The 13149-nt window shown below is 41.4% G+C and overlaps 1 protein-coding gene across 1 annotated transcript; it reads left to right on the top strand.

Annotated features, from left to right (window-relative positions):
* The first annotated feature begins 11661 nt into the window (after nucleotides 1-11661).
* On the top strand, nucleotides 11662-12786 carry LOC120293692 (linamarin synthase 1-like). Its single transcript, XM_039313403.1, has 4 exons — nucleotides 11662-11984; nucleotides 12047-12154; nucleotides 12278-12458; nucleotides 12592-12786. The coding sequence occupies exons 1-4, from the start codon at nucleotides 11662-11664 to the stop codon at nucleotides 12784-12786; spliced, it is 807 nt and encodes a 268-aa protein (XP_039169337.1).
* Nucleotides 12787-13149: the final 363 nt, after the last annotated feature.

The raw sequence follows: 13149 nt of genomic DNA, 5'->3' as shown, positions 1-13149 counted from the left end.
CATGAGCGGACGGGCCAACTTAGGCCCATCACATAAAACCATCATCTCCCACTCGCACATGGTGGGCCGAACAGAATTCTCTTTACCTCTCTTTAACATTCATACCGGTGAATAATCCGTGCAACCAACATACTTTGAGAGCTCGTTGCTATACATCTGTTAGGAACATATAGCAGCTCATAATGGGCATCACACTCTGAGTAGATTTAGTATGCAGTACCCTAGATCGATCGATCACATTTATATCTCTTTTAATCTCTTTTAAACAATGATATATATATATATATATATATATTGCATTCACAACTATGATTATCCCAAAGACAGTCAAAATTGGTCGACCAGTGAATACAAAACTACAATGTGATTCTCCAAATTCGATCTTCCTCTTCCCTTCAAACTCTCAATTTCAGTTCAGCTTGCTTTTCTAGAAATGTCCCATTAGATCGAATCAACTCATGACCATTGGCAACATCCTAAGATAGCAAACACTAAATAGAAATTTTGAGAATAAGTAAAAGTCATGAGGGCACTAAAATTGAGGAACTCTTTTCCTCAAGAGTCTCACACGGCATAAAAGTTGAGATAAAAACTTTTGCCACTCTTATTGGTCGTCTCATGCATACGTAGTATGAAATACGTATTACGGTATTAACTCATTTCCCATGGAGCGTATGTCTACACTTTCAATAACGTACAGATGATAGTTCAGACATACCCAATGTCTAACTTAAGTTCACGTATCTACTCATTCACCAAAAATTCATCAGAACTCACATCTGGCATCATAGACAGATAAAGTAAAATATGTGGGTTATTTTACTTTCGGACATCGTAATTATTATGTCCTCATCTTAACACTTAGTTAAGGCGACATACGTATTTTAAGCTTGAGCTCTCGATTATCACCTAGATAATAAGCTTAAAAACTGTCTCATCTCTATTTATCACACAGTAAATAGAGACGATTACCCGTGTGAGTAGGCTAATCTTATATCTGTCCGACATACTTTCTCAACTTAAAATAATGCACTGAGCATTAAGATTCATAAAGATCAAACAAAGATTCATAGGCATTAATAATGAAACAACACTAGTTCATAAATGTGAACAACACGGGGAAATTACAATCCAGTACATCAGACTCTACACAATCCTATAGATTTTATATGACCACAAAACACATCTCTAGGTGTTGGCTTTGTCATAGGATCTGCTACCATTCTATGCGTAGATATGTACTGTAAGTTCACATCCTTTCGTGCAACCATATCTTTGACAAAGTTATACTTGGTATCTATATGTTTGGTCTTGCCATGATATTTTGGATCTTTAGTGTACGCTATAGCTGCTTATCACAGTTAACCAATAATGGATTTGCAGCTTTCTCAATAACACCTAAATGATCCAAAAATCTCTTAAGCCAAACTCCTTCTTGTACCGCTGTTGATAATGCCACGAACTCAGCTTCCATCGTGGACAAGGCTATACACGTTTGCTTCTTACTTGCTCCATGATATGGCACCATTGTTGAAGAAAGCAAATCCAGAGGTAGATTTTCTTTCATCTAAATCTCCTCCCAATCAGCATTTGAATAACCTTCAAGTCGCAGATCCTTTCCTTGGTAATTCAACTTATAATCAGCAGTTCCCTTCGATACCTCGGTATTCTCTTAACGGCTTTCCAATGTCTTTGGACCGGGATTGGATTGGTATCTACTCACCATTCCAACGCAAAACATATGTCGGGTCTTGTACACATCATAGCGTTTATCAAGCTCCCAACAGCACTAGCATAAGGAACATGTTTCATTTGTTCCTTCTCTTGTGGAGTCCTTGGACACAGTCTATGGCTCAATCCTTCACCTTTTGCAATAGGAGTGTCTATGGGTTTACAATCTTGCATACGAAATCGTTCAAGAACCTTGTTTATATATGTTTCTTGCAAAAGAGATAACGATATCTTCGAACGATCTCTTGAAATCTTAACTCCAAGAATGTATGCAGCCTCACCCATATCCTTCATCTCAAAATTAGAAGACAACCAACTCTTGACAGTATTAACAAACTCCATATTACTTCTGGCGATTAGTATATCATCAACATATAATGATATGATCACAAATTGGTCCTTGGATCTTTTGATATATACACAATGATCCTCATCAATCATTGTAAAATTATATTCCATTATGGCATTATGAAAATGTATATACCATTGTCTTGACAACTGCTTAAGGCCATATATCGACCTCAAAAGTCGACATACCTTTTCTTCTTGGCCTTTCACTATGAAACCAGCAGGTTGTTCTATATATATTTCTTCCTCTAATTCTCCATTGAGGAAAGTAGTCTTTACATCCATTTGATGTAATTCAAGATCCATACTAGCCACTATTGCCAGAATAATGCGAATCGAGGTAAATCTTACTGCAGGATAAAATGTATCTTCATAATCAATTCCTTCCTGTTGATTATACTCTTTCGCCACAAGGCGAGCCTTATGCCTTTCTATCGAGCCATCAGCCTTTCACTTTATTTTGAGAACCCACTTGTTCCCAATAGCTTTGCGTCCTTTTGGAAGATCAACCAGTTCCCAGACTTGGTTTGATTTCATGGACTCCATTTCCTCTTCCATTACATGAATCCATTTTTCCTTATTAGGGCAATTCAGAGCCTCATTAATATTTCTTGGCTCATCCTCATCTTGTGGAGCAATCATAAAAGTTTCCCCTTCAATGTCAAAACGTCGATGGGGAATACTTTGGCGACTTGTTCGCCGTATAGGAGATTGTACATTTTGCACATCATTCCCCATTATGCTCCCACTTGGATTAGATAATGATAATGTCGTCTCATCATGTGGTTGCAACTGAGAATGAGTTGAATTCAATTCATCACTTCTCATATCACTCCCACTTGGACGAACTCCACTAATATCATTATCTTGATCCAAGGTTTCAAATAGGGAGTAATCTTCCCCTATTTCGCCATTCTTAGGAAATTCATCCTCTCCCGTGATTCAAATTCAGTTATACTCCCACTTTCCTGCTCACCTATGAACACATACCCTTTCGAGTGTTCCGAGTATCTTATGAAAATACTCTTCTTTCCGCTAGGACCCAATTTCCCAAACTTGTGAGAGGACTCATGAGTATAGGCAGCACAACCCCATGGCTTAAGAAAACTTAAGTCCGGTTTTCTACCTGTCCATAACTCATATGGAGTGGAAGTAACTCATTTGGAAGGCACCGGTTAAGTATATAGGCAGTTAACAACGCATCACTCCAAAAAGTGATAGGTAAGTTATCATGTGCCATCATGGACCTAATCATTTCCAGTAAGGTTCTGTTTCTTCTCTCCGCAACACCATTTTGTTGAGGAGTATATGGAATAGACAACTGTCTTTCTATTCCTTTTTCATCACATAATTTTCTGAACTCATCAGATAAATATTCTCGACCTCGATCGGATCTCAATGCTTTTATTTTCTTGTCTAATTGATTTTCTACTAGGTTCATAAACCTTTTGAAACTACTTAATGCTTCAGATTTATGAGAAATCAAATAAACATATCCGAATCGAGTATAATCATCTATAAAAGTGATGAAATAAACAACCCCATGCCTTCCTCTCACATTCATTGGACCACAGACATCAGAATGGATTAAATGCAGAGGAAATTCAGCTCTTTTACCTTTCCCAAATGGTTTCCTTGTCGTTTTCCCTTCTAGGCAATGCTTACATATGGGCAAATCGACTTTTTTAATGTTGCTCAACAAGCCTTCTTTGGCTAGTCTATTCATACGTTGTTGGCCAATATGACCAAGTCTAGCATGTCACACATTCACATCATTATCATATGAATTAGGAGACGTGAGAAGGGAATAACAAACATTTGCATTAACATAGTCAATATCTAATACAATGAAACCATCCAGAAAATAACCACAACCATAGTAATTTGTATCCAAAAACAAATCCACACCTCTATAATGTAAGTTCATATTAAAACCTAATTTAACCAACACCAAAACAGACACTAAATTCCGACGAATCTCCGGAGCATACAATACATCATGAAGGAAAAAAGTGCGTTCACCACGCATGTTCAGTTGGCAGGTGCCAATTCCTTTCACTTCAGCTCTGGAGTTATTTCCCACATAGATCCACTTAGTTCAAGTTGGTACTCGTCGGAATTCCACGAAGGATTCTCTATCCTTCGCTACATGGTCTGTCGCTCCCGAATCTACAGTCCACAAAGGATTAGACTCAGTTAAGAATGCAGAACTCGACACAAAAGTAAAGTTCTGAAAAGTACAAGGGGTGTTTACCTTCTTTGGCTCACGACAGTTGCGAACATAGTGACCCTTCTTGTCACAGTTGTAACACTTCACCCTTGTAAGCTTTTTCATTCGATGACGCTTTTCTCTTTCATATTGGTTAAGCTTGGGTTTCTTCCCTGAAGGACCTGCTTCCTTGCCTTTCCCTTTATCAAACCAGTTAGGACGTTTGCGCTTGAAGCTCCAAGCTCCATGTGAGCTAGAACCAGCATGATAGATTTCAGCTTCTGGCTTAGCCGCCAAGAGGTGGTCCTCTTCCAGCTCAAGATGACACATTGCATCCTCAAAGGTTTTGATATTTTCATTATGAGTCAGGTGCACCTTCATATGCTCCCAACTCTGAGGCAAGGAACGAATCACTGCTTGCACTTACTGCTCATCAGTGAGGACATGGCCAGCATCTTTTAGCTCATTAATCATGTTTGACATCTTTCTAAGATGTTGCTTCATGGTTTGACCATGAGGCTTCTTATAAGAATCAAACCTAATAGTGAGCTGCCTCGGTCTGGTCACTGAAATATGACCAAATCTTGCTGCCAATGCTTCCCACATTTCCTTGGCATTGTCAAAATGCCTAAACTCTCGCATGACGTCATTTTCCATGCTGCTCAACAACGTGATGCGAGCAAGAGAGTTCTTTCATTTCCATGCAGCAAATGCTTCCTTATCTCTCTTGTGCTGTGCAGTGTTTCCTTCTTCAGGTTCTACCATGGTCAGGTTAAGAGCTTCTTGTGGCATCCCAAAATTCAAAGCCAAGCCATAAGGTGTGTTAAAGTTTCTAATTAGGTGATAAAAATTTCCATGGCTTATGCTTTAGCCATTAGTCTTTTAATTAGATGATTTGTGCATATGATTGTGAAAATTAAATTTGATAGATTAATAATTTATGCTTGGCCATGTACTTTATAAATTAAATTTCAATAACCAAGATGTCCCAAGACTTTGGCCAAGATGAAAATTGAAATTTAAAAATATTTATAGAAGAAATTCAAAAAAAAAAAGGAAAAAGAGGGTCAAAATTCGATTGGGCCTTAGGCCCATTGGCCTAAGCTTAATGGGCCAAGTCGACCGGCCCAATAGAGGCCCAAGAGAAGTGGTCGCCAGCCATAAAGGAGCCCAAGCCCAAGAAGCCCAACTCCAAGGCCCATGATGCATGTAATTGGACAAGTGGCAAGGGGAAGGCCATGCATTGGTTGGTTTTTAGGCAAGTAATGATTGTTAATCATGAGGATTTGGGGGTATAAGAAGGGAAGAGAGAGAGGGTGGCCGGGCATTTTGCTCGCCCAAGGAGAGAGAGAGAGAGAGAGAGAGGTGTGCGAGAGAGAAAGAGTTGTGCGAGAGAGGAGGAGTGGCCGAGAGAGAGAGGAGGAGGGAACCGCCGTGTGCCGCCGTGTTCGCCGCCCTACGCCGTCGACCATCCGTTCTAGAGGCAAGTGGAAGTCCTCTAGCTTCTCTTGCATGCTTGTATGTCGTTTGCATGTTGAGTTTTTAGGTGTTAGATGAGCAATACCGAAGCATGGATGAGTTGTGTGTGAATGGTGTGACTGTTCTTGCTCGGATCGTGTGAGTCAGTAACTTGTTTGAGCTTGAATGTGTGTTTAAAGTCAGATTTTGGCTTCTATTTCTTCATGAGAGTTGTAGCTAACATCTTTAACTACAACATACTGAAATTTAGTGGAAAATTATGGAGATTTGAGGGGTTAAAGTCTTATCATACGGAGATCTCAGATCTGGAGAGTTTTTACTGACCTCTTGCTGGATTCGTGGTTGCATGTTGGTTTGTGTTGAGAATCTCACTTCGATTTCTTCATGAAAGTTTTAGGAGACATCTTAAACTACAACATACTAAAATTTGAAGTGAAATGAACAAGTATAGCCTAGTAAATCAACTAGATCTTGAAGATGATGATTCTGGTGATGTATTCCGAGATACCCGAGACTTCAAGGACTTAAATGATGACTATAATCTGGTTATTTGACTTATATATCTTCATGAAACTTGTATAGGACACCTTGATGTATAACATATATAAATTTCAGAGGAAAAGAAAGAGAATAGCTAGGTGAAATCTCAATATTTCGGTGATGTGTACACTGGACGATGCGGTAATGGATCCAGAAGCTTCGTGAGACTGTATAAAATAATCTAAAAATAATCTGGCTTGGAGTTCTTCATGAAATTTGTACGAAAATGTCTTAGCTATCACTCTGTAAAATTTAGTAATTTTTGGAGGCCGTATGGATATTTTAATCGAATTTCTTCGGAAACTGTGCATTCTGGTTTTATCCGAATATTATGTGCTGTTTTGTGGAAATTGTGAAATTGTGTGAAATTCAATTTGGCCATGAATTTTGCATGAAATTGTCATCCTATTGGTTTGTTTAATGATTGCTTGAATTTTTATAATTTTGGGAATTTATAGGTATTGAATTTAATATTTATTTAAAAATAATAATAATAATAATAATAATAATAATAATAATAATAATAATAAAATGGATTATTTTATTGGCCATAAATTCCATTGAATTAATTAATAAATAATTATACATTGTTGCATGTATAATGAGACATTGGTGTATGTATGATCTTGAATTGTGATGCATGTGTGAATCTTAATGCCAAGTATGACTTGTTTGATGTCATGCCATATGCCATGTTAAAATGAGATCAAAATAATGATAAATGTGGATAATGATAAGTGAGTAAGTGGTTGTGGTGGAGGATGAGGCCAGAATGTACAGAGATGCATTGCCGGATTCACAGGAGATTCGGGATGCCCGGAATGTGGGGGCCGGAAGCCTTGTCGGTGGTCTTTGCCCGAAAGGAATGCCTCGCGATGCCAGGATTGGGGTGCGGGATGTCCGGCCAGGGAGTGTAAATGCCAGAAGCCCTGTCGGAGGTTTCTGCCCGAAAGGAATGCCTCGTGATGCTAGTTGAGATGCGAGATGCCCGGAATGGGGGGGGCCGGATGCCCGGTGGCCTGGGAGGCTGAATGCCGGAACCCATGATATGATATGCATGATGATATGCATGATATGATATGCATGATGATATGCATGATGATATGCATGATATGATATGCATGATGATATGCATGATGATGATGATGATGATATGTATGATATGATATGCATGATGATGATGATGATGATGATGATGATGATGATATGCATGATATGATATGCATGGTGATGATAATGATGATGATATATGATATGGCTCGATGACATGTGTAATGTGATGATGCCATGATGATGATGACATGTGTAATGTGATGATGTCATGATGATGATGACATGTATGATACGATGATGATACACATGAATGTGTTATAAATTGATATGATGATGCATGATAGTATGTGCATGGCTTTAAGGTAAGTAATGCCTGCAATGTATGTATGATTGCATGATGCATTGAGTTGTTATTGGATTTCCCTATCTGCTGAGTGGTTATACTCACCCCTTTGGGGACCCACATTTCAGATTAGCAATATGCCGCTTCCTGCCGTCACGCGTGGTGTATTTTACGGTCTACCATCCGATGTAGAGGTCGAGTGTGCTGAGATAGACTGTCCCTCTGTTCCCGGACTGACTTTTATTCGAGTACGCTGTCTAGTGATGTACGACATAGGCCTGGCTGGGGGCCCTGTCATTCAAGAGTTCTTATCTGTGCATGTTCGTCGGGATGGAGCGATGCGAGGGATGTTGCCGCCGCCACCGCCTGATGCACCGAGTTGGGTGTGAGACCCGTGCGTGACGAGTAGGAGTTGGATCTTTTTTTTTTTTGGGATAGTTAGCCGACACTTATGATGGGGGTTGTGCACGTGTGATGTTGAGGGTCGAGGGTTCTTTTTGAGGTTTTAGGCTGGACGTGGCTAAGTCCTAGCTTTTCCTTTTTGTTGTACCGACCCAAAAGGAATCCCATCTTGAAATATATGTAAATAAAGTGTCGTGGCTTGTTTATAAAATGATGGTGACTAGTGGTGTGTATTTGTATCATGGTTGGTAGGGGGAGAGACGGTGATATTTTAATTTGCTTTCGCTAATGAGTCGCGCTGGGACCGTTTTGTTTATAAAAAAAAAATTTGTCTGCGAATTAGGACACTTCTTCGAAAGACAGAAAGGTAATAAGGTGTAACATTGGCGCTGGTGACGACCTGCGAAGCGTTCGGGGTGTCACACTTCTAGTGCCTCTTGCTCTTCCAGCACATATTGGATTTTCATGTGCCATATTTCATAGTTATCACCATTGAGCTTTTCACCTTTGTTCAGCTCGGCAACTATGCTCTTTGTGGCTGAAGCCATTGATCTGAACACATCAGACATATATGCACGAATTATTAATGCCTATCACTTATGCATCCCTTTTTGCACAGACCCATCATATTAATTAATAATTTCAAGTAAGGTTTCAGAATCAAAAAGTCACTATGTTTCCAATCATCCTCCAAAAATCCTAACTTAAAACTATCATTAATATAATTGTCTTATGCAAAATTAATTCTATGAAGCTACAAAAACTTCTAAACTACCCACAGCAACCAACAATAACAGAAAGCAAATAATATTTGACATCCAATAGAACAATAATGCTTTCAAATAATTCAACTAACATCTCGGTTGCTACATTAACAACAATCGGGTAGTATACATTACATAAGATGTCCTCAAAACACACTTAACAAAGATCAGCCAATACATCTAACACCAAGTCAATACACGAATTGGGAAAGATCCTCTTTTGTTCAATTTCTTGATCTTTTCCCTTGTAACAATCCAGTAATATTCATTTATAAAATCCATCACAATTTTCTTATATGAAGCAGCTTTGTTGACATCCCATATGCGATTCAACACTCCTTGCCATTCTGGTGGAAGGGTGTTCATGAAAAATCGCACCCTCTCAGACTGTGGCATAGGACGACCATTCCATATAACCTTTTGAATTTTCCCGTTGACTTCAAGGACATGATCAATTAAGTCACCACTCTCCCATCGATGATCAGTCAGCTCAGCTATCAACTTAGAAAGCTTTTCCTTTTGTTTATCGGTAATTGCGCGAATAGGTGTGCGCAACCTCAGGAGAGGCATTGTTCTTGCAACAAATGCAAAACAAATAAGGGATCACATATAATCCACATAGACTTAATTTGAAAAAGAAACACATTCTTTTCCTCATTTTTTTTTTCGGTCAACGGTCAACGGTCAACGGTCGTCGGTCAACGGTCAACGGTTGTCGATCAACGGTCAATGGTCGTCGGTCGGGTCGCTAGTCGCCGGACCGATCAAACCGGACGAGCTGGTCGGACCGATCGGATCGGTCGGGCCGGGTCGGACGAACCGACCTGGCACGTGCCTTGCACGTGCGAGCGACGGGGCGGGTCACGTCTCGGGTCGGGTCGCCGGCCGGCCAACTATCGCTGGTGATGACGTCATCCCGGCCGTTCGCTTGAGGTGACGTCATCACACGTCGGTTCACCGACCGGCGCGTGCCGGTTCGCCGGCCGGCGCCGTCACGCACGTGCCGGTTTGCCGACCAGCGCGTGTGGTGCACGCGCTGGCCGAGCCAGCGCTTTGGGCCCATCGCGCCCACGCGCAGCGGCTTCTGGCTGCGCGTGTGGGCGTGTCTGGCTTCTCCCGGCGGCGTTCGACATATCGCCAGACTCGTCTCGACGAGCGTTTTCACCCTATGCCATTAGAAATCGATTTTGACTTATAGAAACTTGAAAAAATGGATGAACAGTGCTCGGGTGTCGGGATTTTTCGCCCCGATCCGTGTTGGCTGATTATTTTCGCGAAAATTCAATCAAAAAACATGAAAGGGGTCGGGAAAACATGAACTAGGGCTCTGATACCAATGTAGGGGATTGTCGGATTCCCAAAAACCGGATTCGACACTAAATCGAACCCCTAAAACGAATGCGGAAGATGAACCGGGAAAAACACGTATCATCGATCCTAAAGCACACCATGGAATCGAGCGTACCTTGTTAGCCACAGATTAAACACCAACGCCGATAAGAGGAAGAGAAAACCGATCCCGTTCGATCCAATGACGTTGATTGGCGTTGAAAGGAAGACGGCGTCGCTTCTTTTGCTTACTATTCTTTTTGGAGGGAGAGAGGGAGGAAGGAACGTACGTAATATCAAAAGGTACGTTCTCTGTCTCTTTCCTCCCTTATATACGTCCCTCCAAAAAACAAAGAATCGTACCCCTTCATCCATGGGCCCTAATCTTGTGGGCTGGGCTTTTAGGCCCAACATGGGCGGACGGGCCAACTTAGGCCCATCACATAAAACCATCAGAATGTTTACGAGCGAAGGCTTGAAGTGTTGCCCCTATCTAGGATAGATTTTTGAATCTTTTTAATAAGGGAAGATTGTGTTCTTGCTGATGGTTGAAAAGGGCTTTCCTCCCTCACTCTATCATCCAATGCATATTATGGCACCAGCCCTTCTTTTCTTCCCTAGATAGCAGCTCAACGGAGACTCTCCAATGGCTATCTACTTCTCTAATTCATTTTCAATGGATAGATTCAAGAAGAATATAAAAAAGAAGACCATAGAAAATTGAAGAGAAGTATGTGCGACATACAAAATCAAGAAGCTTACTTCTTGTTGTTATTAGCTATAAGCTCTCTGTTATACTGTTTTGATATTCATGCTGTTTAATAATTATGCAAATGATTAAGTGTATAAGTGTAAGACCAGTAGCTGATTTCAGATTGTGGTATTTATTGTGTAAGGGATCAATCCTAGTCATTTATAACTTTACAAGCAAATTGTTAGTGGAATCCAGCCCATCATGAGGCTATTAGTCTGAAGAATGGACATAGGCTTGTGGATAAAGCCAACCATTATAACTCTATGTGTCTCACTGTTTACATTCCATTTACAGCTAGCTATCATTTTCTTAAATATTAGGTTGAGCTAATCTTTATTTAGCATTTAGCTAATTTTTGCAAAAAATCATCAAAATTTGAAAACAATCTATTTACTTCCCTCTGGGTTGTTTTGTTAATCACCAACATAATGTTGTCATTGTCAATCCAGCTCCTCTTTCATCAGCTAGGAAGTTGATGCTGGGCACGTATCCCATCGAATGACCAGTCAAAGTTACAATTCACGTTTTGGAGGTAAAGAAAGTCCCCTATGTACATACGCGTCTCCCTCATGTCTAACGGTGATTGCTTGAACTTTTCTTCTGCACATCTAATATACATCAACGGATCTGGCAGACTTAGATCAGTTGCAAGTTCCATCGCCCGGTATTCACACTTCCCTGATATTTGCCCTAGGGAGAGACGCAGGTGATGGGTTCGCTACCCCAAGAATCAAGAAAATCCCATGCATATGCGCACGCCGTGTGCGTCCCCTTCCTGACCCAAGGCCACATCAACCCCATTAAGCAGGTGGCCAAGCTCCTCCACGCGCACGGCACCTTCGTAACGTTCATCAACACTGAGTTCAACCACCGTCGCCTCTTCTGGTCTAAGGGACCCGACTCGCTCCAGGGCCTCAAGAACTTCTACTTCGAGACGATCCCGGATGGCCTCCCACCATCGGACCGCGACGCAACACAGGATCACCCAGCCCTCTACGACTCAATCCGGAAGAACTGCTTGGGCCCTTTCAAGTAGTTGGTTGCCAGGATCAAGAGCAACGAGGTTGTTCTGCCTGTGAGTTGTGTGATATCAGATGGGGTGATGAGCTTCGCCAGCAAAGCCGCAAGAGAGCTCGCTTGTGGGTTCATGGGTTATTTGCAGTACAGAGAGCTTGTCAAGAGTGGGATCGTTCCATTCAAAGGTACTTCCTTTGTTTATTTATTCATTTTTGTTCATCTCGAATAAATTCACCAGATCCTTATTTATTTATTTAGTTATCCGTCCTTCATGAGTTACTTCCATTCATCTATTTCTCTTGTTAAAGTTGTGGATTGGATCCTCACTGCGTATTAAATATAACAAATGAAGACTTCCTGAACAACGGGACGCTCGATGATCCTGTCAACTGGATCCCCGGCAAGAGAAACATCCAACTCTGGGACATCCCAAGCTTCATACGGACCACGGACCCGAACGACATCATGTTCGAATTCTTAGGAGAAAAAGTGCAGCACTGCCTGAAATCATCCACTATCTTTGTTTCACACCTTCAATGAGCTCGAATGCAACGTACTGGAGAAAATTGCAGACATTTCCCCTCTAATTTACTATACCGAGCCCCTTTCCTTGGTCATTCAGGATATTCTCGCAAGCTCAATCAAGTCTTTCAGGTTGAATCTGTGGAAGGAAGACTACAGCTGCCTCGAATGGCTCGATCAGAGAGAAGCCGAGTTGGCTGTGTACGTGAACTATGGGTGTGTCACTGTCATGACTAAGGAACATCCGAAGGAGTTTGTTTGGGGGCTTGCAAATAGCAAGCGTCCATTTATGTGAGTGATCAGCCCTGATGCTATGGCGGGTGATTCTGCAATTCTACCTCGGAATTCCTTGAGGAAGTGAAAGAAAGAGGGTTCTTGACGACCTGGTATCTGCAGGATCAAGTCCTAAGTCATGGATCAATCAGCACCTTCCAAACGCATTGCGGGTGGAATTCTACCTTGGAAGCTATCTGCAGAGGCGTTCCTCTCATTTGTTGGCCATTCTTCGCTAAGCAAGCAACAAACTGTCGGTTCGCGTGTACGGAGTAGGGGATTGGCATGGAAGTAAACCAAGATGCGAGGCGAGAGGAAATAGAAGCCCTTGATCGGGAAGTGATGGAAGGGGTCAGTGGGTAGAAGACGGGGGAGAATGCCAAGA

This window comes from Eucalyptus grandis, chromosome 5 (genome assembly GCF_016545825.1).
Source record: "Eucalyptus grandis isolate ANBG69807.140 chromosome 5, ASM1654582v1, whole genome shotgun sequence".
NCBI classification, from domain to species: domain Eukaryota; kingdom Viridiplantae; phylum Streptophyta; class Magnoliopsida; order Myrtales; family Myrtaceae; genus Eucalyptus; species Eucalyptus grandis.
Note: the sequence above shows the minus strand (reverse complement) of the source record. Positions and strands in the feature narration are given on the sequence as shown.

Coding starts and splice junctions, on each gene's coding strand:
- LOC120293692 (XM_039313403.1), top strand. CDS start 11,662: ATGGGTTCGCTACCCCAAGAATCAAGAAAATCCCATGCATATGCGCAC. Junction 12,155..12,277: donor TGGGATCGTTCCATTCAAAG/GTACTTCCTTTG, acceptor CTCTTGTTAAAG/TTGTGGATTGGATCCTCACT. Junction 12,459..12,591: donor TCGAATTCTTAGGAGAAAAA/GTGCAGCACTGC, acceptor TTGGTCATTCAG/GATATTCTCGCAAGCTCAAT.